The sequence below is a fragment of the Mastigoproctus giganteus genome, chromosome 6, assembly GCF_048544385.1.
Source record: "Mastigoproctus giganteus isolate SK-2022 chromosome 6, ASM4854438v1, whole genome shotgun sequence".
Taxonomy (NCBI): Eukaryota; Metazoa; Arthropoda; class Arachnida; order Uropygi; family Thelyphonidae; genus Mastigoproctus; species Mastigoproctus giganteus.
The window spans coordinates 166,129,406-166,154,082 of NC_143580.1; the positions used below are offsets into that span (position 1 = coordinate 166,129,406).

The following is a 24,677-nucleotide window of genomic DNA, read 5'->3' on the forward strand; positions in this document are numbered from 1 at the left end:
TAACCCCAATCCACAAAGGAGAATCAAAGGAAGACACAGGTAATTACAGACCTGTTAGTTTAACTTCTGTTACAGGGAAATTAATGGAGGCACTGGTTAAAGAAGCAGAGCAGGATCATCTAGACAAGACTTCAGTTACAGCTCGGACACAGCATGGGTTTGTGAAGGGGAAGTCTTGTCTGACAAATTTGATTGGATACTATGATGTAGTTACAAAGGAACTGGATGCAAAGAATAACTTTGATATCATATATTTGGATCTTAGAAAGGCCTTTGATACTGTTGCACATGGAAGACTGCTGCACAAATTGGAGCAGTGTGGCACTGGAGGCAAATTACTGATATGGATAAAGGGATGGTTGAGTGAGAGAAGACAGAGATTGGTAATCAATGGACACTGCTCTTCATGGACTAATGTTATTAGTGGAGTCTCTCAGGGTTTAGTGTTGGCACCATTGTTGTTTTCTGTATTTATAAATGATATTGATGATGGTATATCAGGCTTAATGTCCAAGTTTTCAGATGATACGAAGTTTGGCAGGGTTGTTAATGACACCAGTACACTGCTGCAACAGGATCTAGAAAAGTTGAGCAGATGGGCTGAGAGGTGGCAAATGAAGTTTAACATTGACAAATGTAAAGTACTACATATGGGAAGCAGTAACCCCAGAGTGACATATCTACTCTGTGGTACTACACTGAAGATACACTGACATTGGTAGAGAACGAAAAGGACCTGGTGGTAATTGTGCAGGCAGATATGAAGTTTTCTGAGCAGTGCAGACGGTCTGCAAGAGTAGCTCATGGTGTTTTGTCAATGATATACAGGAATTTTTCTAGTAGGGATAAGGAGGTGATTATCCCCTTGTATAAGGCAATGGTCAGGCCACATCTTGAGTACTGTATACAGGTCTGGAGGCCTCAATTTAAGAAGGATGTAGAGCTGTTGGAATGAGTACAGAGAAGGGCAACAAGATTAGTGAATGGAACAAATGGTTGCTCTTACAAAGAAAGGCTTAAGTTTTGCAAATTACAGTGTCTGGAGACTAGGCACCTGTGAGGTGATCTGATTGAGGTATATAAAGCCTTGAATGGTTTGAGCATGCTCAATGCAGATGGGATTCTTCCTCTTGCTCAGAATAATCGCCTGAGAGGGCATAAATTTAAATTGAGGAAAGACGGTTGTAGGAAAGATGTGTGGAAGTTTACCTTTAGTCAGTGGTGGTTGATTGCTGGAACAAACTTCCATCCGTTGTTGTAGAAGTTGATAGCTTAAATAGATTCAAGGCAGAACTTGACAAACATTTGGAGGGAGTGGATGGGTGAAATAAGGCTTTTTTTTTTTTTTTTTTTGGCTGATGGTATATAAGCTTGCTTTCTTGCATCATGTGCCTTTGCTAATGCTAATGCTAAAAGTGAGGGAGAGTATTGATTCCGGGCCATATTATTTGCATTGCAAAAAAAAAACAAGTTCACAGAAAAAATTTACTTGACAGCTCACAACAACATTTCCCGGGTGGCCATATTGGCCATATTCGTTACCATTGCCTATCTAATTACATCATGTATACTGTTTAAATATTTCAGTAAGTAAAACATGCATGCATGTGCCATATTAAAGATTTTCATACACAATTACAGAGAATTTCACAGCATAATTTCCACTTTCATCTGATGTTCAAATGTACAACTGGCCAATGATATCATACTGGTATGTGTCATTCAGAAAACTGAAAAACTTCAAGAACTGGATTGTTGCCTATCTCAAGTTTTCTGGATAAACTGACACGTGCATTACACACCAAAAGTGTATTATCCAGACTCTGCATTTCTTCTCTGAAGTGACTGTTCTCTTCTTGCATTGATTTCAAGGCAATTGAACGTGTTGTGATAGTTATGGAAAACTTTTAGCATTAGCATTAGAGGCACAATACAATAGGAGATAATATATGATCAGAGCATTGTCAATAAATTTGGCCCTGGAAAGATTGTGCAGGGCTCATGGGGGTAGAATTTTTCTCAGCGTGGTCTGTGCTTGTTAACAGGAGAGACTGCTTCTACAGGGATGGGATACACTTAAATAGAAAGGGTGCAAGAATATTTTCCAATGCTATTGATGCAATGTTAGGTGTCTCGCAAAACTGCTAGCTTGGGGGGGATTCACAGAATAATAAGTTAACAGTAGCTGCAGGCAGAGGTGGAAAAGGTGCACTTTGGCAAAGGTGCACTGCTTCTATTGGAATGAGCAGCAGCAACCCAGAAAGCCATTTGCTGGGGATTTCAAGCAATGCTGGGGTCATGAAACAACTAAATACATGGGCTGTGTTAGAGTACTAAGAGTAAGAACAAGTGCATGTATACTTGCATGTACACCAATGCTAGGAGTATAGTAAACAAATTTGATGAATTTGAAGTGATGGTTAAGACAGCCAAGGCAGATATTCTTGGGATATCAGAGACTTGGTGCCACTCAGATATAAGGGATGAAAAATTGGAATTTGGGGAGTACAATGTGTACATAAAGGACAGACAGGATAGGAAGGGAGGAGGAGTTATGCTATTAGTTAAGAAACACATAAAATCTAAAGAAGTGCATCCAGTCGACATAGATGGACGGTGCAATGTTGAGTCAGTTTGGTGTGACATAAGCACTAGGAAAGCAAAAATGAGGGTAGGAGTTTGTTATAGGACTAATGACTCTGATGAATACAGCAAACAATTATACAGAGAAACAGAGTGGGCCAGTAAATCAGAGTGTCTTATAAGGGGGATTTTGACTTCAAAAATATAGACTGGAACTTGTGGATTGGTCACTCGCACACTAGCAAGGCTTTTGTGGATTTAATGGATGATTGTTTTCAACAGCAGCAGGTCAGAGAGGCAACAAGAGGGACTAACACTCTTGATCTGATTATTAGCAGTGATTATTCATGCATTGAGAATTAACAGATAAAAGAACCATAGGTTGCAGTTATCACAGTGTACTGATGAGGGATTTACTGAAAGATGTAACTACCATCAGGGGTAAAGGTAAGGGTTTTTGCTTCCGTAAAGGAGACTACAGTGGTCTCAGACATTTTTTAAATTCTGTACAGTGGGACCAACTGATGACCAACTGAAACATTCAAGGAAGTAATCTTGGAAGCTACTAGGCTTTTTGTTCCAACTAAGAAATACTGCTCTAGGTTCAGGCCCAAATGGATATCAGATGAACTAATGAGACTCATAGCAGAGAAGAAAAATGCACGGGATGTACATAAATTGTCAGGTGACACAGAAGCCTATGGTAGATACAAGCTAGTCTGTAATCAAGTCACAAAAGAGGCTAGGCAAGCAAAGGCAGATTATGAAAAATCTTTGGCAAAGGATGCAAAGAAAAATAGCAGAAAATACTTCACTTACATAAACTCTAAAAGGAAGGGGATGAATCAGATTGGTCCACTTGATGTCAATGGTCTGACTGTAGATGATCATTCTCAGATAGCTGCCAAACTAAATGAGTATTTCACATCTATATTCACACGAGGAGTTATTCAAGGAGGAGAGGGCCAGATGTTTATCAAACTCCAACAGGGAGTTAAATGATTTTGTAATAACTGGGAGGAAAGTGGAGGAGAAATTGTTGAAGTTAAACATAAACATAAGAAAGGCACCTGGGGTGGATCCGATCTATCCATTTATATTAAAGGAGGCAGCAAAGCGGAAATTTGCCTCAGGTGTGGTCCCCATGGACTGGAGGTGTGCAAATGTATCACAAAGGGGGACCAAAAGGTGACAAGGGGGGATCAAAAGGTGACACAAGTAATTACACACCTGTTAGTTTCACTTCTGTTCCAGAGAAAATAATGGAATCATTGATTAAAGAAACATTGCAAGATCATTTAGACAAGACAGCAGCAATAATTCAGACACAGCATGGGTTTGTTAAGGGGAAGTCCTGCCTGACCAATTTGATTCGATACTGTGATGTGGTCACAAAGGAACTGGATGCAAAAAATAAATTTGATATCATATACTTGGATTTCAGGAAAGCTTTTGATACTGTTGCTGAACATGGAAGACTTAAGCCTTTCTTTGTAAGAGTAAACCGTTGTTCAATTCACTAATCTTGTTGCCCTTCTATGTACTCATTCCAGCAGCTCTATATTCTTCCTAAAATGAGGCCTCCAGACCTATATACAGTACTCAAGGTATGGCCTGACCATTGTCTTATACAAGAGGATAATCATTAGCATTAGCAAGCAAGAAAGCGAGCTTATGCAGCATCAACCAAAAAAAAAAAAAAAAAAAACGCTCCCATTCCACCCCTCCATTTGTTCCAAATACCTGTCCAGCTCGGCCTTAAATTTATTTAGACTATCAATTCCACAACAAAGGATGGAAGTCTGTTTCGCCAATCAACTACCTGCTGGCTAAAGGCAAACTTCTGCACATCTATCCTAGATCTGTCTTTCCTCAATTTGAATTTATGCCCTCTAAGGTTTGTTTGTTTGTTTGTTATTTGGTTTTTAGAAGCATTAGCAACTAAGGCCATATTGCTCCGGGGATATGCGATGGTCATTCCCTGACCCTTCCACATCCGTATTTGATGGTCACGGGCTCGAAACCTGGTCTAATCAAGAAGCACTGCTGCTCCTGCCCACCTGACTACGGAGGCGCCCCCCCCCTCAAGGTGATTATTCTGAGAAAGAGGAAGAATCCCATCAGCACTGAGCATGTTCAAACCATCCAAGGCTTTATACACCTCAATCAGATCACCTCAAAGGTACCTAGTCTCCAGACACTGTAATTTGCAAAACTTAAGCCTTTCTTCATAAGAGCAACAATTTGTTTCATTCACTAATCTTGTTGCCCTTCTCTGTACTCGTTCCAACAGCTCTCTACATACTTAAAATGAGGCCTCCAGACCTGTATACAGTACTCAAGGTGTGGCCTGACTATTGCCTTATACAAGGGGATAATCACCTCCTTATCCCTGCTAGAAAAATTCCTGTATATATCATTGACAAGAAACTATGAGCTACTCTTGCAGACTGTCTGCACTACTCAGAAAACTTCATATCTGCCTGCACAATCACCACCAGGTCCTTTTCGTTCTCTACCAATGTCAGTGTAGTACCACAGAGTAGATACGTCACTCTGGGGTTACTGCTTCCCATATGTAGTACTTTACATTTGTCAATACATTTGTTACATTTGTTTACAAATGTAACAAATGTATTGACAAATTGCCACCTCTCAGCCCATCTGCTCAACTTTTCCAAATAATGTTACAGCAGCGTACTGTCATTAGTGTCCTTAAGTGTCCATTAGTGCCAACCTTTGTATTGTCTGCAAACTTGGACATTAAGCTTGATATACCATCATCAATATCCTTTATAAATACAGAAAACAACAATGGACCCAACACTGAAACCTGAGGGACACCACTAATAACATTAGTCTACGATGAGCAGTGTCCATTGATTATCACTTTCTGTCTTCTCCCACTCAACCATCCCTTTATCCATAGCAGCAATTTGCCTCTAATGCCACACTGCTCCAATTTGTTCAGCAGTCTTCTATGTGCAACAGCATATTTTTTTTTTTTTTAGGTGCATTAGCAACTAAAGCCATATTGTGCTCCGTCACCAGTATCAAAACCCTTTCTAAGATCCAAATATATGATATCAAAGTTATTCTCTGAATCCAGTTCCTTTGTGACCACATCATTGTATCCAATCAAATTGGTCACGCAAGACTTCCCTTAACAAAACCATGCTGTGTCCAGAGCTATAACTGAAGTCTTGTCTAGATGATCCTGCAGTGCTTCTTTAACCAGTGCCTCCATTAATTTTCCTGGAGCAGAAGTTAAACTCACAGGTCTATAATTACATGTGTCGCTCTTGGATCCTCCTTTGTGAATTGGGGTCACATTTGCACATCTCCAGTCCATGGGTACCTCCCCTGAGTCCAAAGAAGCTCTCATAATTATGGCTAAGGGTTTGCTTACTTCCTTTGCTGCCTCCTTTAATATAACTGGATAGATCCCATCTACCCTGGGTGCCTTTTTTATGTTTATCTTCAACAATTTCTCCTCCACTTTCTTTTCAGTTATTACAAAATCATCTAACTCACTGCCAGAGTTTACTTCACCTCTGGCATTCCCCTCCCTGAATAACTGCTAATGGGTGAATGTAGATGAAAAATACTCATTTAGTTTGTTAGCTGCCTGAGCAGGATCCTCAACTGTTGAACCATCAATATTCAATGGACCAATCTGATTCATCCCTTTCCATCTAGAGTTTACATAGGTAAAGAATTGTTTTCTGTTTTTCTTTGCATCCTTTGCCAAGGATTTCTCATAATCTGCCTTTGCCTGCCTAATCTCCTTTGTGACTTGGTTACAGACCAGCTTATATCTATCATAAGCTTCCATGTCATCCATTAATTTATATGTATCTCATGCATTTTTCTTCTCTGCCATATGTCTCATTAGTTCATCTGACATTGATTTAGGCCTAATCCTTGAAAAAAATTTCCCAGTTGTTATGTAAAGCCTAGTAGCTTCCAAGGTTAATTCTTTGAATGCTTCCCATTTTAATCACCTCCTTATCCCTGCTAGAAAAATTCCTGTACATCATTTGGCCACCAAAGTGGTGAGAAAGTGTTTGGGATCAATCATGTGAAAGGAGAGGGGTGGGGGGAGGAGGAGAATATAAAAGCCTTAACTTTTATTCCTAAAAAGCATCATCTTGTACATTAAAAATATTTCTCATGTGTTCTTTTTTTTCTGTTTATTTTTTCCTCTCTATTATTTTATTTTCCCCTCCAACTCATTATTTTATTTTATATTTTTTTAATGGAATATTACTGGAGTGATTTTGTAGGTGATCAGTTTGGTAACTTCATCCAAAGGATCACCTGTTTTCTATGTGATTAATTTATAAAAATAAATTAATAACACAGATATATGATCAAAAAGTAGATGGCCACACTATTAATGTATTCTTCCTTCATCTATGCTAGAATTTTGACATTTAATATTTGGTTAGATTTATTAGCTGCAAACCAGAAAAATCCAAACAGCTCAATGCTGAGGTTGCTAGATTTTGAATGTTACACCTGCAGTGTGGGAATTGGAAAATGAGACTAATGCTAGGAAAAAAAATTATTCCATGTATGAATAAACTAACCTTGGTTTATTCAGAGTAATAAACCAAGATTATTACTCTGAATGCATCTGAAAGCAACTGCAACTTATAACTAGTGGAAGGCCATTACTGGTATGCTATTTTATGTTCTCGTCATAGATCTTTGAATGGTGTGCACATCATCAAAATAACATCTTTCAGTGGTGCCTTCAGCTTCAGGAACAAAAAGTTGTCACATGGCACTAAGTCTGGTGACTAGGTTGGGTGCAATGGTACAGAAACTTTTTTCACTAGCCAAAAACTGAAAAATGAATGCCTTGTGGTTTGGTGGGTTGTTGTGTGAAAGAGGAACCAACTGCCGTCTTCTCCCAACTGAGGCTGCACATGAGGGATTCTCTGCAGCAAACATTTCAAAACATCCAGCTAATAGGCAGCAGTACTGGGCATGAACACTTTTCCACAATTCCCTTGATATCGTAGAAAGTGATGAGCATGGTTTTGATTTTTGACCTTTCTTGAAAAACTTTTTTGGCTTTGGGAGAGTTTTGCAACTTCCACTCTGCACTTTTTTACTTCATTGCAGGTCATACTCAAAACACCACATATTGTCACCCATAATGATTGAATTCTGTAAGTTGGGTTTGCTTTCGGTGACCTCAATGAGTTATCTGCAGGTTCAAGCCACACCTGTTGTTGACCATCTGTTAACAAACGTGGAACAAACTGCATACAGACCTTCGTTTTCTTCAAATCCTGGGATATTATCTATTGTATGGTTTCCTTATCAATGCACAGATCTTCTAAAATTATTCAGAGCATTTCACAACTCTGGCAATTATACCATTTTTGCTGCACCCAGATGCTTGTCATCTTACAGTGGTAAGATGACAAACATCTGGGTGAAACATTTTTGCTACTCAAGCACGTGCACAAGACAGACAATTCTCTCCATACACTTACTTCATCATTTGAAATGTTTCCGTTGGACTTTTGCCCAGTCAAACACAAAACTTGATAACTGCTTCTATGTCACTTTTGTACATTGCATTATTAATATTAGTTTTTATTTTACTAATATTAGTACCATAAATGCTTTAATAGTAACTAAAAATTTTTTAATGGTGTTTGTTCCATTGTCCCTCCTCAACACAGGAGAGATGTGCAGTTCAGCTCAACTACATTCTGAAATGGCAGCAATTTCCGCTGACCTTGACTGCATTGCTTAGCAAACACTCATTTCATGTTTACTTCTAGTAGATGTTAGCACCAGCACTTGTCTCATAACATCGGTTTCATTTTCCATTTGCCACACTGTGTAATTAAACCATGGACTTTGATTCATATTAGGAAAATGCTACTTTGGAAAGGTACAGCAAAGATTCCTATATAAATCATAGTTTGCCTTATTGGCAAAATTTTTCAATTTTGCTGATATGGCAAAGTATTAAAGTATCAGATAATTACATACATGTGTATCAATAATAAACAGGGTGTACCACGAGGTAAAGAATCACGAAATTATCAATATCTTCATAACAAATGCATATAAATATATATTAAATGGAACATAATTGGAGCAGATGTATTTTAAGCTGGACCTCATTGATGTTGGCAAGCAATAATTAACAGGCTTATGGCTAATTTATATTTGACACATCTTGAAAATATGCATTTGAGTCCTTTTTTTCCTTACCTTATTTCACCTGATACATTTGTTATGGATGAGAAATGCACAGAATAGGTGGAGAGCAAGTCATCAATGTAATAGTTTTTACATTGATGACTTGCTTATTCATTAATCAGTTATTAGCACCAGAAAGTTGCTTTGAGTGAACACTGTTTTTCTCATTCATCATGCAGGAAAATTTGAACATGTGAATGTTAAATTTTGCATGATGAGTTTTGGGTGTGTAAATATGACTGGGACCAAGGTTCAAAGTTCCTCAATGGAAAAATTGCATTGTTTCCATAGCTAAAACAAGGTGCAGTAATCAAAATGGCATAGGAAGGTCACAGTGACTGCATTCTTTTGATGATGAGATCGGGATTTGTTCTGTGAGGTTACAGAACAAACTGTTAATGCAGCCTACTACTAAGTTAATGCAGGCTTACTACCAAGAAATATGAAAATGGTTGAGAGACACAATCCACCATAAATAACCTGAAAAATGGCAAAATCATTCACCAAGATAATAATTAATCATGTCACTCACCATCAGACATGTATTGGCAGAAATGTTCCCGCTGGTCAAATAGAAGCATTTTCAATACCCACCCTTATTCATCTGATTTAGCTTTTGGTTATTCCCAAAATTAAAACAGGACACGAAAGGAAAAGTTGAGTTGATTAAAAAAAAACCCAATCAAACACGAATGACTGCCTAAATGCATACACAAAAGTGGACTTCCAATAATGTTTTGATAATTGTTTAGATCGGTGGTAGGCACAATGAAACAAGTGTGTGGTTGCAGATTATATTGAAGAATTATAAAAAATGTAAAAAGATTATCACTGAATAAAATAAATACTTTTCAATATTCACTCAACTATTTGATAAAAACTTGTATTTATGTGGCATAAAATTTATAGAAAAGGGAAAAAAATTGAAATCTTTCCAATTATGTTTTAAATACATTCAAAATTATTTTCCTTCTTACCAATCAGGTGTATAGAATCTGCACCAAATGGAATGAACAGAGGTTTATTATAATCAACAACTGCAGTTTTGCTAAAAATATATTTAAAAAAATTACTGTTAAAGCATTTAAGGTAATAATATTAGTAAAATAAAAACTAATATTAATAATGCAAGTCACAAAAGTGAAAAAGAAACATTTATAGAAATAAAAATCGAAATTGACAAAACCAAAATTCTCACAGTTCATTCAATAGGTATAAAAATAACACAATTTAATATACTGATATTTGGGAAATGCATAGATAATTGCACAAAATTATTAAAGTAAAGTATATATACATTTAGAAATAATGGCATAGATTGGATGAAATCAATCTAGAAGAACATGAGGACCTCAACAGAGGTCAGTATGGCAGTCTTTTTTATCAGTACTTTGTGCCACCTGTGTGTCTGTCCTTTTTTAGTAATTCCCAATAAGAATAGTGGAATATCTGTTGAAATGTAGGGTACTGTCCTTTGCATGTGTGTGTGTGTGATTATGCAATTTTTACCTATCTCTGTTATCAGCTCATTTCTAAACTTTCTTCCTCCAATTAATTAATTTCATTATTTATGCAGTTATAGGGGCTTTAATTTAATCTCCTCAGTGGCACACAAAATATCAAGCCCCCCAAAAAACTGATCAGCCCTCCTTTAGGGGAAAAATGTATATTTTTACCTTTAACAGATCTTCCTATATTTTATACATCACTACAATTACATGAAATATTTTAATGATATTTATTTTCTAAGATATTTATGAAACTATTCCTCCCCCTGAAATGTAAGGGCTTCCACTATGCTATTAGAAGTGATCCATGTATTTTACACATAGTATACAGGAGTATGTTATTTACATCTTTTCTATTATGCAGTTACAGGATGGGGGGACATTGAAAGGTTCATGGCCTGGGTATGAAAATGTAGTAGCACTGTGTTAAAAAAAAATTTCTGTACTTAATGTATAACACCTCAAAAAGTGACCCACAAAGTTTCATGCAGTTTAAATAACGTCTTTTTTAATTACAGGTCCTGAAGTAAACAAAGTTATGCGATTGAGGAAAGACAAACAAAATCAATCATTGTGCAGTCATCCAGTATTTGGGAAAAAAAAGGGAGCTAGCACCAAAGGCAATTCATGAGGATATGGTTACGAGATTGGGGGGAAGATACCCCTTCCTATTCCATGGTTAAGAAGTGTGCAGCAAAATTTTAATGAGGGAGAGAGCCTGGAAGACAACCCAAGCTGTGAAGACTTGCAACATCCATCAATCCAGAAATTGTTGACAGTGTGCATGATCTGATAATGAGTGATCAATGAGTGACAGTTTGCTACATTGCCAGCATCACGGGCATCTCATCTGAACACATGTGCCACATAATAACAGAGGTATGAAAAAAATGTCAATATGATCAATCCCAAAGTTGTTAACAGCAGATCAAAAACACACAATAGTTGTCAAGTTAAATGAACATTTGCATTGTTTCCAACTGCTAGCATGGGGGGGATACACAGACTAAAAGGTTAACAGTGGCCGCAGGCAGAGGCAAAAGTGATTCTTGCACTGCTTCTATTAGAATGGGCAGCAGTCTGGAAAAGCAAAGTAATGGAGATTTTCGGGACTGCTGGGAGTCACAGTGGAACAAGTAAATACATGGGCTGTGTTAGGGTGGCTAGGAGAATGTTAAATGTTAATGTTGTTTGGTTTTAGGAGCATTAGCAACTAAGGCCATATTGTTCCGGGAATATGCAGTGGTCATTCCCTGACCTTTTCGCATCTTGCATATTTGGTGATGACGGGCTCGAACCCCGGTCTAATCAAGAAGCGTGTGCTACGCACTGCTGCTCCTTCCCACCTGGCTACGGAGGCGCCGTCAGGCTAGGAGAAGGAACACGTGCATGTATACCAATGCTAGGAGTATAGTTAATAAATTTGATGAGCTTGAAGTGCTGGTCAAGATATCAAAGGCAGATATTGTTGGGATATCAGAGATGTAGTGTCCCACAGATATCGGCAGTGCAGAGTTGGAATTTGTGGCGTACAATATGTATAGGAACGATAGACGGGATAGGAAGGGAAGAGGGGTTATGCTGTTAGTTAAGAAACACATAAAATCTAAGGAAGTGAATCCAATTGATGCTGGTGGACAATGCAGTGTTGAGTAGAATGATGCTGGTGGACAATGCAGTGTTGAGTGGAAAAATGAGAGTAGGTGTGTGTTATAGGCCTAATGAATCTGAAGAGTATAATGAGCAATTGTGCAGAGAAATAGAGTGGGCCAGTAAATCAGAATGTCTTATAATGGGAGATTTTAACTTTCCAGATATTGACTGGAACTTGTGGGGTGGTCACTTGCACACTAGGAAGACTTTTGTGGATTAATTGGATGACTGTTTTCTACAGCAACATGTTCGATAGGCAACCAGAGGGAGTAATACACTTGATCTGATTATCAGTAGTGATTCTTCATGCATTAAGAATCTGCAGATAAAGGAATCTCTGGGCGACAGTGATCACAATGTATTGATGTTGGAATTATTTTAAGATGTAACTACCATCAAGGCTAAAGGGAAGGGCTTTTGCTTTCGTAAAGGTGACTACAGAGGTCTCAGACAGTTTTTAAATTCAGTACGGTGGGATCAACTGATGATGTTACCAACTTGAATTCCAAATGGGAAGCTTTCAAGGACTTAATTTTGGAGGCTACTAGGCTTTTCATTCCAACTAAGAAATACTCTTCAAGATTTAGGCCTAAATAGATGTCAGATGAATTAATGAGGCTAGTGGCAGAGAAGAAGAATGTATGGGATGCATATAAAGTATCAGGTGACACAGAAGCCTATGGCAGGCATAAACTAGTCTGTAAGCAAGTCACAAATGAGGTTAGGCAGGCGAAGGCAGATTATGAGAAATCTTTGGCAAAGGATGCAAAGAAAAACAGCAAGGAGTTCTTTACTTATGTAAACTCTAAAAGGAAAGGGATGAATCAGATTGGACCACTTAACATAGATGGGTTGACTACTGATGTTCATGCTCAGGTAGCTGATAAACTGAACGAGTATTTTGCATCTACATTCACACATGAGGAGTTATTCAATGAGGGGAGTGCCAGAAGTTTATCAAATGCTAAGAGGGAGCTAAGTTATTTTGTAATAACTGAGAGCAAAGTGGAGGAGAAATTGTTGAAGTTAAACATAAGGAAGGCACCTGGGGTGGACGGGGTCTATCCAGTTTAATTGGAGGCAGCAGCAAAGGAAGTAAGCAGGCCATTGGCCATAATTATGAGAGCTTCCTTGGTCTCAGGGGAGGTCCCCATGGACTGGAGGTGTGCAAATGTATCACCAATTCACAAAGGAGGTTCAAAAAGTGACACAAGTAACTACAGACCTGTTAGTTCCGGGGAAAATAATGGAATCACTGATTAAAGAAGCATTGCAGGATCATCTAGACAGGACTGCAGTAATAGTTAAGACACAGCATGGGTTTATCAAAGGGAGGTCTTGTCTGACCAATTTGATTGGTTACTATGATGTGGTCACAAAGGAACTGAATGCCAAAAATTATTTTGATATCATATACTTGGATTTCAGGACAGAGAGTGGTAATCAATGGACACTGCTCCTCGTAGACTAATGTTATTAGTGGTATCCGACTAATAACATAATGCTGGGCCCCATTGTTGTTTTGTATATTTATCACTGATATTGATGAAGGTATATCAGGTTTAATGTCCAAGTTTGCAGATGATACAAAGATTGGCAGGGTTGTTAACGACAGTAATGACAGTATGCTACTCCAACTAGATCTAGATAAGTTGGGAAAATGGGCTGAGAAGTGGCAACTGGAGTTTAACATTGACAAATGCAAAGTACTGCATATGGGTAGCAATAACCGAAGGGAAACATACCAACTGGGTAGTACTACATTCAGGGAAGTGGAAAAAGACCTGGGGGTAATTGTGAAGCCAAATATGAAGTTCACTGAATAGTGCAAACGGGCTGCCAGGGCAGGTCATGGAGTCTTTGGCGCATAATGGCCTATAGCTGCTGTTGTGCCGTAAAACATACAACAACAACAACAACAACAACATGGAGTCTTGCCAATGATATATAGGAATTTTGCTAGCAGGGACCGGGAGGTGATAATCCCGTTATACAAGGCAATGGTCAGGACACACCTAGAGTACAGAGTACAGGTCTAGAGGCCTCATTTTAGGAAGGATGTAGAGTTGCTAGAATGAGTGCAAAGAAGGGCAAGAAGATTAGTGAGGGGAACAAGGGAGTGCTCTTACCAAGAAAGGCTTCAGTTCTGCAAATTGCAGCACCTGGAGAGTAGGCACCTACAAGGTGATCTGATTGAGGTTTGTTATTTATTATTTGGTTTTTAGGAGCATTAGCAACTAAGGCCATATTGCTCTGGGATATGCGGTGGTCATTCCCTGACCTTTCCGCATCCTCCGTATTTGGTGGTGACAGGCTCGAACCCAGGTCTAATCAAGAAGCGTGTGCTACGCACTGCTGCTCCTTCCCACCTGGCTACCGAGGCGCCACTGATTGAGGTGTATACGGCCTTGAATGTGTTGAGCAAGCTGAATGCTGATGAGATTCTTTGTCTTGCTCGGACTAAGAACCTGAGGGGGCACAGTTTCAAATTGAGAAAAGATAGTTGTAGAATAGATGTGCAGAAATTTGCCTTTAGCCAGCATCTAGTTGATTGGTGGACAGGCTTCCATCTTTTGTTGTCGAAGCTAATAGCCTAAATAATTTTAAGGCTGAGCTGGACAGGCATTTGGGAACGAATGGGGGATGAAATAGGAGGGTTTTTTTTTTTTTTTTTTGGCTGATACTGCATAAGCTTGCTTTCTTGCATCGTATGCCTCTACTAATGCTAAGAAGATATAGATCCCGCAAATTTACTTGTAAGGTTTGTGACTATGGATGAGACTATGGATGAGACAAGGTCTATTGGTTTCAGCCAGAGTAAAAGGAGCAGGCGAAACAGTAGAAACACAGCCCCCCCCCCCCCCAAAGAAAGCCAAATCGATTCCGTTTATGGGAAAAGTTGTTGTTGTTGTTGTTGTTGTGGGGGTTTTCTGGCGCATAAGCTGCTTTGGCTATAATGTGCCTATTCCTTTATTGTAATAATATATGAGAATTTCTTGTTATGTCAGAAGAGGCAAAAATCAGAAATGACTAAAAACTCCAATTTTCTTCAGAAAGTTAAAAAATTCAGGGATATTTGCATTGTCACCAATGACATTCTCTAGAGTTATTGGTTTCCGAAGGTTAATCAAAAATAGCAGGGTTGTATTTCTGTCTTGATTATAGTGTGGGCATTCAATGAGAATGTGTTTCACAGTCAAATTTATAGAACAATGTGGACACTGTGGTGGATCATCTCCTGTGAGTAAATGAAGGTGAGTCAAATGTGTATGGCCTATTCTTGATCTTGAAAGGAGTACTTCTTCTCTTCTTGATGAACAGACACTGGAACGCCAAATTCTAGGATCCTGTTTAAATTGAAAAAGTTTGTTATTTGTTTGGGAGTGCCAGAGTGCTGTCCATTCTGTTAGGCATGCATCACAAATGATTTGTGGATAGTCTGATGCTGGAACAGGGATAATGGTTAAATCTAAGGTAGATGGATTTTTTACCGCTTTATCGGCCAGTTCATTACCAGAAATTCCAGAATGTGCTGGAATCCAGCAGAAGGTGATCATTTGGTGGGCTCTTCAGTCTGCAGTAATAATCTTCTAATTGCATTTAGAAAAGGGTGAACTTTATCTGTGGAGTTAGATAATGCCATAATTGAGCTGAGGGAGTCAGTGTAAATAACAAATTTTAATGAGCAGTCAGAACAGAGATTTTCTAAGGCTAGTTTAATTGCATATAATTCTGCTGAGAAGATACTGAATTCAGGTGGAAGGGCTGCTGAAATAGTGGTATTTAGGAACACTGCTGCTACTCCAACGTTTGAGTTAGATTTGGAGCCATCTGTATAAATTGGAGAAAAGTCAAAATATTTGTGAGTGTGAATTGCATGAAGTTGTTTCACATTTGATGCTTGAAGAACATTTTTTCCCCACTGGCAAAGGTAAGTGTCACAGGTGGGTAGAGGAGTACGAGTCCATGGTGGTTGAGTGCATGTTACTACTTCTTGTACAGAATGAATGGAAACTTTCCAAACTTGCATCAGTTCAAGAAGGCGAAGACCAGCTGGTTTTACTATACTAGGCTTAATTCTGTAGAGGTTTTCTAATGGTGGATTAAATAAGTATGACTGAATTGGATGCGAGGCATAACTTTGTATTTTGACAGCATACTTCAGTAGCAGTGTTTTCCTACGTAGAGTTAACGGGGGCTCATGAGCGTCGATGTAGTGGCTCGTGAGAGTTGATGTAGTCTATGTGCTGGTGATGTTCTGAAAGCTCCAAGTGCAATCCTCAAAGCACTGTGTTGAACTGGATCAAGCCAGCGCAAAACACTTGCTCTGGCAGAATCATAGACAGGAGCACCATAATCGAGACGGGATCGGATTAATTCCCTGTATAGTAGAAGTAAGGAGGTGCGATCTGCACCCCATGTTAGGGCAGATAAAGTTCTGAGTATATTTAACTTTTTTAAACAGGAAGTACATACATTTTTAATATGGTCTAAGAAATTTAATTTGTTGTCAAGGATTAATCCTAGAAATCTGATGTTACTATTGACTGGGATGGAGACGTTGGAAATTTGGAGTTCAGGATCCAGATGGAGTTTGCGTTGTCGACAAAAATGGATAGCAACTGTTTTCTGTTGTGAGAGTCGATAGCCGTTAAGGTTGGCCCATTGTTGTATTTTATTCAGTGATATCTGAAGCTGCCTTTCAATTGATCTCATGCTTTGGGAATGACAGGAAATGGAAAGGTCATCCGCGTAAAGGTATGACTCAACTGTGTTTGGAAGCTGTTTAGTGATGGAATCGATTCTAAGAGCAAAAAGAGTGGCACTCAGCACAGATCCCTGAGGAACACCTTCTTCCTGAATGAAAGTTGTAGAGAGGTCATTTTGGTATTTTACTTGAAACGATCTAGTCTATAGGAAGTTCTGTACAAATATGGGAAGGTTTCCCCATAGACCGAGAGAATAAAGATCACTAAGTATGCCATGTCGCCAGGTGGTGTCAAAGGCCTTCTGTATATCTATAGTAACCATTACCAGATGCTCGTGTTTAACGAACGCATTGCGAATGGCCAATTCAGCCTTGATCATGAGATCTAAGCATGATCTGTTTTGTCGAAAGCCATGCTGACTATTGCTCATTAGATGTTGTGACTCTATGATCCAGACGAGTCTATTGTGGACAATTTTTTCAAGGATTTTGCTGAGGCAGCTTGACAGAGATATAGGTCTATAGTTATGGGGATCGGTTGGATCTTTTCCAGGCTTCAGGAACGCCAAAACAATAGAGTGGTGCCAAGAAGCTGGATAAGTTTTTTCTAAAAAAATATGGTTGTAAAAGACCAGGAGGAGGCGCAAAGCTTTGTCATCAAGATGTTGCAGCATGATATAATTGATCCCATCTGGTCCGGCGGCACCATTACGAGCTGTTTTAATGGCATGCAATAATTCAGAATATTGTAGAGGTTTGTTATATGGTAGAATGAGGGCAGTTTGGAAGTTAATAGAATACTGTTCTCGACTGTTTTTAATTTGTTGGAAAGATGTAGTATAAGTTGATGTTGCTGAGATCTCAGAAAAAGTATTGCCCAAAGCGTTAGCTATATCCGAGGGACTAGTTAAATCTCGCCCATTCCAGGAGAGGACTGGAGAGGGTATGGTTGGAAACTTACCAGAAAGCTGTCTAATTTTTTTCCAGATTAATTTGCTGTCAGTATTTCTGTTAATTGTTGATGCAAAACAAGTCCAGGATTCTTTTTTGGCTTGCCTCTGTATGAAGCGTGCTTTTGCCCTTACTTTCTTATAATTTATCAGATTGGCTATGATTGGATATTGCCGAAACAAATTTCACGCATTATTTTTTGCTTTTTTTGCTTTGGTGCATTCCTCATTCCACCAATAATTATAATGCTTACGGCCCGGTGGATTTGATAATGGTATTGTATCTTTAGCCACGTTTAAGAGATGCGATGTGATGTAATCTTTCACATCATCAATACGCTGGAGACGGATTTTTTTCTCATCGAAAGAGATTGATGACTGAAATTTTGCCCAGTTTGCTCTTGTAAATTTCCATTTCCTGCAGGGTTTAGTTAAAGGAGTCTGTGCTATCAATACCTTGCATACGATTGGGAAGTGATCACTGCCCATAGGATCGCTTATAACATACCACTCTATGGTCGGGACCAGTATTGGAGAACAAATGGAAAGATCTATTGCTGAAGTATGTCAAGTTGGGAGCTGAATGTGAGTGTGCGTGCCAGTATTCAGTATGGCAAGGTTTAGTGCATCTAAAAGTCTTTCAATGAGTCGACCACATGTATCCAATTTAGAAGCACCCCATAGGGGGGTTGTGCCCATTAAAGTCCCCTAATATACAGAGAGGTGGAGGTACCTGTATGAGGAGGTCTTCAAGTTCTTTTAAACAATAAGTATGGTTTGGCTGTAAATAGATTGAGACTAGTGTTATTGCAATATGGAGAGTTATACGAACCGCAACAACTTCTATTTCAGTTCGAAGTGGGATATGCTTAGTTGGGATCTTTGAATTTATCAGGATTGCTACACCACCGTGGGCAGTATTTGCTGTATTGCGATCTCTTCGATAAAGGCAGTAGTTCTTTATCGATGGAGAAATTTGCGAGGTTAAGTAAGTTTCTTGGAGACAGAGAGCAACTGGAGAATACTGGTTAATTAGATTATGAATATCATCTGTGTTGCAACGAAAGCCTCTGCAGTTCCATTGTACCATGAAGGCCATTATTTGTGTTTAATTGTTTGAGATGTATCTGACTGCTTTTTGAAGGTGACTGGCTTATGACGTTCCAATTTTTGTTTGTCTTTTTTTAGGAAAACTGGCCGACCAGTGTCCATTTCTTCTTCTTCGGCATGAATTTCTAATATTGGATCTTCCTGTAGAGTAGGAGATGTCGCTGGTATTGTAAGAGCAGTGTTACTTGCCTGGTCTGAATGCTTGGGGTTACTGGACTGTTGATGAGAGAGGAGAGCTCGAGCACAGTCAGAGATTGATATGTTTGAGGGGTAGGTAACTTCAGTTTGGGTGGACACTGTTGTTTTTGTGCAACATTTGCATAGGTACGTTTGGGCAGGGTAGGAGCAATTATTTTCCTTGCTTCTTGAAAGCTTACCTTGTTCTCAACCTTATATTTAACAATTTGTTTCTCAGTTTTCCATCTCTCACAAGTTTTAGAATATGCAGGTTACCTTTACAGTTGGGACATGTCTTTTCTGTCACCAAACATTCAGACTGAGTATGATCGGAAGATCCACAGTTTGGACAAAATGGGTTTCCTCTACATGTTGTCTGAGAGTGACCATACTTTTGGCACTTGTAGCATCTCAAGGGATTGGGTATATACGGGCGAATACGGCAAAGTAGATAGCCAGCTTTTACTGTTGATGGTAGGTTTGGGGAATTAAATGTAAGAATGATATTCCTGGTAGGCATAAGGTTATTGTCTTTTTTAATCATGATCCTTCTTGATGTTACTGCATCAAGAAGGATCATGTTACTGCATCATGATCCTTCTTGATGCAGTAACATTTTGATCGTGAAGTTCTTCGGTTAATTCATCCTCTGTCACATTCAACAGATCCCAACTAGAAATCACATCTTTGGATGTATTTAAGGTACCATGGGGACATACTTTAATTGGTATCCCAGCAAAATTTGAAAGTTGTAAGAGTTTCTCTGAATGTCTACTTTTTGTTGTTTCTAAAAGAAGGTCTCCAGATTGCAGCCTCTTCACAGTCTTCGGAGATCCTGCAATACTCTCCAGGTGTTTCTGGATGAGGATAGGAGATAATTTGCTGAGAGGTTGTTCTGAAAGTGAATGTAAAATTAAAAAGGAAGGAAACTCTTTTGTTGTTGAATTTGTTTTCAACCTCTTGGGTTGTGAACTGTCATAATCAATTTCAGTATGTGGCCGAGAGCTTGTCAGCTCTAAAGATGGGTAATCATTTTGCTCCATCTTTGCTCCTTTTCGCCCTTGGCAGATGAGCTTTTCTGCCAAGGTTTCCGGCCCCGCCACGGGGAGGCAGGAGCAGTGCCTGGTGTGACCAAGCGAGAAGTAGTAGGGGGTTAGTAATAAAGATTATGAAAAAAGAAAGGTGGCTTGCCTTTCTTGCTCTGTACAGGTACTTTTGTAGCAAGAGCAGTTATAAAATAAATAGATTACTTAACGAGAAGAACGCAAAAGAACTATATATCACTTTTTGGAAATTGCACTATAAGGCACAGATAAATCGCTCAGTCACAATCGCTTGGCACCCGGGGCCATGGGAAAAGTGATGGCATCAACTTATTAAGATGCCGATTGAGTGCTGCTAGCAGATTATTTTCAGAAAGGCCAGACAGTCACAAAGGCACATTATGCAGCACCTTGTTAAGCATTTGCAGGAAGACATAAAAGATAAACACTGAGGAAAACTCATGAAAAGAGTCCTGTTCACTAGGACAACATGCCTGCTCACAAATCTGTCATACCATGGCTGTACTGCTGGGTGCAGCTTTGAAATCTTGGATCATCCCCCATATCATGGCAAAGAAGAAAAATACATGGGATGCATATAAATTATCAGGTGACACAGAAACCTATGGTAGATATAAGATGGTCTGTAACCAAGTCACAAAGGAGGAGAGGCATGCGAAGGCAGATTACAAGAAATCTTTGGCAAAGGATACAAAGAAAAACAGCAAAGAGTTCTTTACATAAGTAAAGAACTCTGTAGAAGGAGGGAGATGATCAGATTGATCCATTTGATATCGATGGTTTGATTGTTGATGGTCCTTCTCAGGTAGCTGACAAACTGAATGAGTATTTTGCATCTACATTCACACATGAGGAGTTATTCAGGAAGGAAAATGGCAGACGTTTATCAAACTCTGGCAGGAAGCTAAATGATTTTGTAATAACTGAGAGCAAAGTGGAGGAGAAATTGTTGAAATTAAACATAAGAAAGACGGCACCTCCGTAGCCAGGTGGGAAGGAGTAGCAGTGCGTAGCACACGCTTCTTGATTAGACCGGGGTTCGAGCCCGTCACCACCAAATACAGAGGATGCGGAAAGGTCAGGGAATGACCACCACATATCTCGGAGCAATATGGCCTTAGCTGCTAATGCTCCTAAAAAAAAAAACCAAAAATAACAAAATAAGAAAGACACCTGGGGTGGATGGGATCTATCCACCTATATTTAAGGAGGCAGAAAAGGTAGAAGGCAAACCCTTAGCCATAATTATAACAGCTTCCTTGGACTCAGGTGAGGTCCCCATGGACTGGAGATGTGCAAATGTGACCCCAATTCACAAAGGAGGATCAAAGGGTGACACAAGTAATTACAGACCTGTTAGTTTAACTTCTGTTTCAGGGAAATGGAGGCACTGGTTAAAGAAGCACCGCAGGCTCATCTAGACAAGACTGCAGTTATAGTTCAGACACAGCATGGGTTTGTTAACGGAACATCTTTTCTGACCTATTTGATTGGATACTATGATGTGGTCACAAAGGAACTGGATGCAAAAAATAATTTTGATATCATATAATTGGATTTTAGGAAAGCTTTTGATATTACACATGGAAAACTACTATACAAATTGGAGCAGTATGGCATTAAGGGCAGATTGCTGCTATGGATAAAGGGTTGGTTGAGTGGGTGAAGACAGAGAGTAGTAACCAATGGACATTGCTCTTCATGGAATAATGTTATTAGTGGATTCCCCCAGGGTTCATATCGGTGTGTTGGGCCCATTGTTTTCTGTATTTATTAATGATACCGATGAAGATATATCAGGCTTAAAGTCCAAGTTTGCAGATGACACAAAGGTTTGCAGAGTTGTTGCTGTTGTTATTTGCTTTTTAGGAGCATTAGCAACTAAGGCCATATTGCTCCGGGATATGCGGTGATCATTCCCTGACCTTTCCGTATTTGGTGGTGACGGGCTTGATACCTGGTCTAATCAAGAAGCGTGTGCTACGCACTGCTGCTCCTTCCCACCTGGCTACGGAGGCGCGGCAGGGTTGTTAATGACACTAATGACAATATGCTACTGCATCCGGATCTAGAAATGTTGAGCAGATGGGCTGAAGTTTAACATTGACAAATGTTGTTGTTTGTTATTTGGTTTTTAGGAACATTAGCAACTAAGGCCATATTGCTCCGGGATATGCGGTGGTCATTCCCTGACCTTTCCGCATCCTCCATATTTGGTGGTGACGGGCTCGAACCCCGGACTGATCAAGAAGCATGTGGTTGACAAATGTAAGGTACTGCATATGGGTAGCAGTAACCCCAGAGTAACATATCAACTGTGTGGCACTGTGCTCAAGGTGGTAGAGAATGAAAAGGATCTGGACTTAATTGCGCAGTCAGATATGAAGTTTTCTGAGCAGTGCAGACAGTCTGCAAGAGTAGCTCATGGTGTCTTGCTCATGATATACAGTAATTTTTCTATTTGTAAAAGAATAAGAGAAGTTTACCTCAATATGATACGTAGAATACTTCTGTATGATACTCTTCAGAAATAAATTAGTTTTGCATTCTTTTCATTAAATTAATTTTTTACTTAATTTTTAATTGTGTTAAATTGATTTTTAATTGTGCTCATTTGATTTTTAATTATTGTTAACTATATTTCTTACTGTAATGTAAGATTTTTGATTTTTTTTTTAATTGTTTTCATTTTAATTTCTGGAGAGTATCATAAGGAAGTGTTTTACGTATCATATTGACGTAAACTTCTTTTATTCTTTTACAAATATTGATATCAACGTAGAACGTATTGAGCATTATAACTCTGGTTCATACTAGCAATTTTTCTAGAAGGGATAAGGAGGTGATTATCCCCTTGTATAAGGCAATAGTCAGACCACACCTTTATTACTGTATACAGGTCTAGAGGTCTCATTTTAGGAAGGATGTAGAGCTGCTACGACGAGTACAGAGAAGGACAACAAGACTGGTGAGGGGAACAAAGGGATGCTCTTAAGAAAAAAGGCTTAAGTTCTGAAAATTGCAGCATCTGGAGAACTAGGCACCTCCAAGATGATCTGATAGAGGCATATAAAGCCTTAAATAATTGATTGGCTGATGAATCCCATCAATGCTGATGGGATTCTTGTTTTTCCCTAGATTAATTGCCTGAGAGGACATAAATTCAAATTGAGGAAAAACAGTTGTATATATGAGGACCCTTTAACCAGCAGGTGGTCAACTGCTGGAACAAACTTCCATCTGTCATTGTAGAAGTTGACAGCTTAAATAAATTTAAGGCAGAACTAGACAAACATTTGGAGTAAATAGATGGATGAAATGGGAAGGTTTTTTTTTTTTTTTTTTGGCTGATGCTGTATAAGCTTGCTTTCTTGCATCATATTTACTCTACTAATGCTCATATTCATCAGGTCTAGCACCATCAGACTTTCCTTATTTCCTAATTTGAAAAAATACATGGCTAGCATACATTTTTCCTTCAACAAGCACATCATTGCTTAAGTGGATGTATTCCTGGAGGCCAAAGAGAAAGCTTTCTTTGCAGCTGGAATCAATGCATTGCAGCATGGGTATCAAAAATGTATTGACTCCAAAGGGGGACTATGTTGAAAAGTAACATGTCACCAGATTCCTCAAATAAAACCCTTCATACTCAGGCCACAAACTTTTCAAACACCTCTCATACAACTTACAAAATACCTTATTCTAACTTCAAAAGGTACTGCATGTTGCAATTAATTATGCTGGCATCAAAAAAAGTACAAAAAACCAAATGCAGTACACCCTCCTTGATTGTGAGTGTTATATTATTAAAAATGTTTGCAATAGGGAAGATTAAGGTTAATTTGGATCAATAAATTCTATGAGAAGAGGAGGGTTAGGTTCCTGGCTTGCAAAATATTTTTGTATTGAATATATTTTTAATATTAATATATTTTATACGTACTTAATAGCCATTTTTTCATGTATATACTGAGTAAATATACGGAAATCACTTGACTGCAGGGTTTAGATATTGAAAAAAGTATTTTTTTTTAAATGAAGTATTCATCTAACCTATGCTTTTTTATCAACATAATATTATGTATTATTAAAATATATTAAACAACAATAAAATATGTTTTTATATTTTTCATGGTGATTTCCATGCAAATTATAGACTTTATTGAAGTCTATACAAATCTTCAGATTTTCAACATGAAATATAAGAATATTTATTCTCATATTTCATGTTATATGTAACTTTGCATACCGCTATTTATGCATCTAGGGAATGTCATGTTCAACTTCATTACTGTTAAATTTAACTGTTGATAAACCTTGATATGCAAAAGAGTTCTATATGGCTTTGATCTTAAATATAGAATTGGTACAGGCAGAAAATGTATTTAGAATTCACACATGCTAAGGTAGTTTTAAGAGCTAAAATGTGCACATTACCAGGAGAGCCTCATTCATTATAAATCTATGTACCTGACCTCCACCACTTTTGGATGAGGTACACTCTACACTTTTGTTGCTAATGAAGCTATCACATGTATGTCTATTACAACCAGACATATCTGCCAGTTATGACTGGTTGTAATAGACATACATTTCTTTTTCCTGTTTATCTCCCATCCCACAAAGTTGATTAACATTCTACTGATGTTATAAATGATGAAATTATATAAGTCACATGTTTTAATATAAT

At 38.5% G+C, this 24,677-nt stretch overlaps 1 protein-coding gene across 4 annotated transcripts in view; it reads right to left on the reverse strand.

Annotated features, from left to right (window-relative positions):
* LOC150084726 (cytoplasmic dynein 2 light intermediate chain 1) overlaps positions 1-24,677 on the reverse strand; it is a 245,046-nt gene that overhangs the window by 95,414 nt on the left and 124,955 nt on the right. For all 4 annotated transcript variants that reach the window (XM_090376577.1, XM_090376579.1, XM_090376576.1 and 1 more), the window contains one exon: positions 9,792-9,862. In XM_090376577.1, coding sequence (XP_090232703.1) covers positions 9,792-9,862 — 71 coding nt within the window. The remainder of the gene's footprint in view (positions 1-9,791; positions 9,863-24,677) is intronic.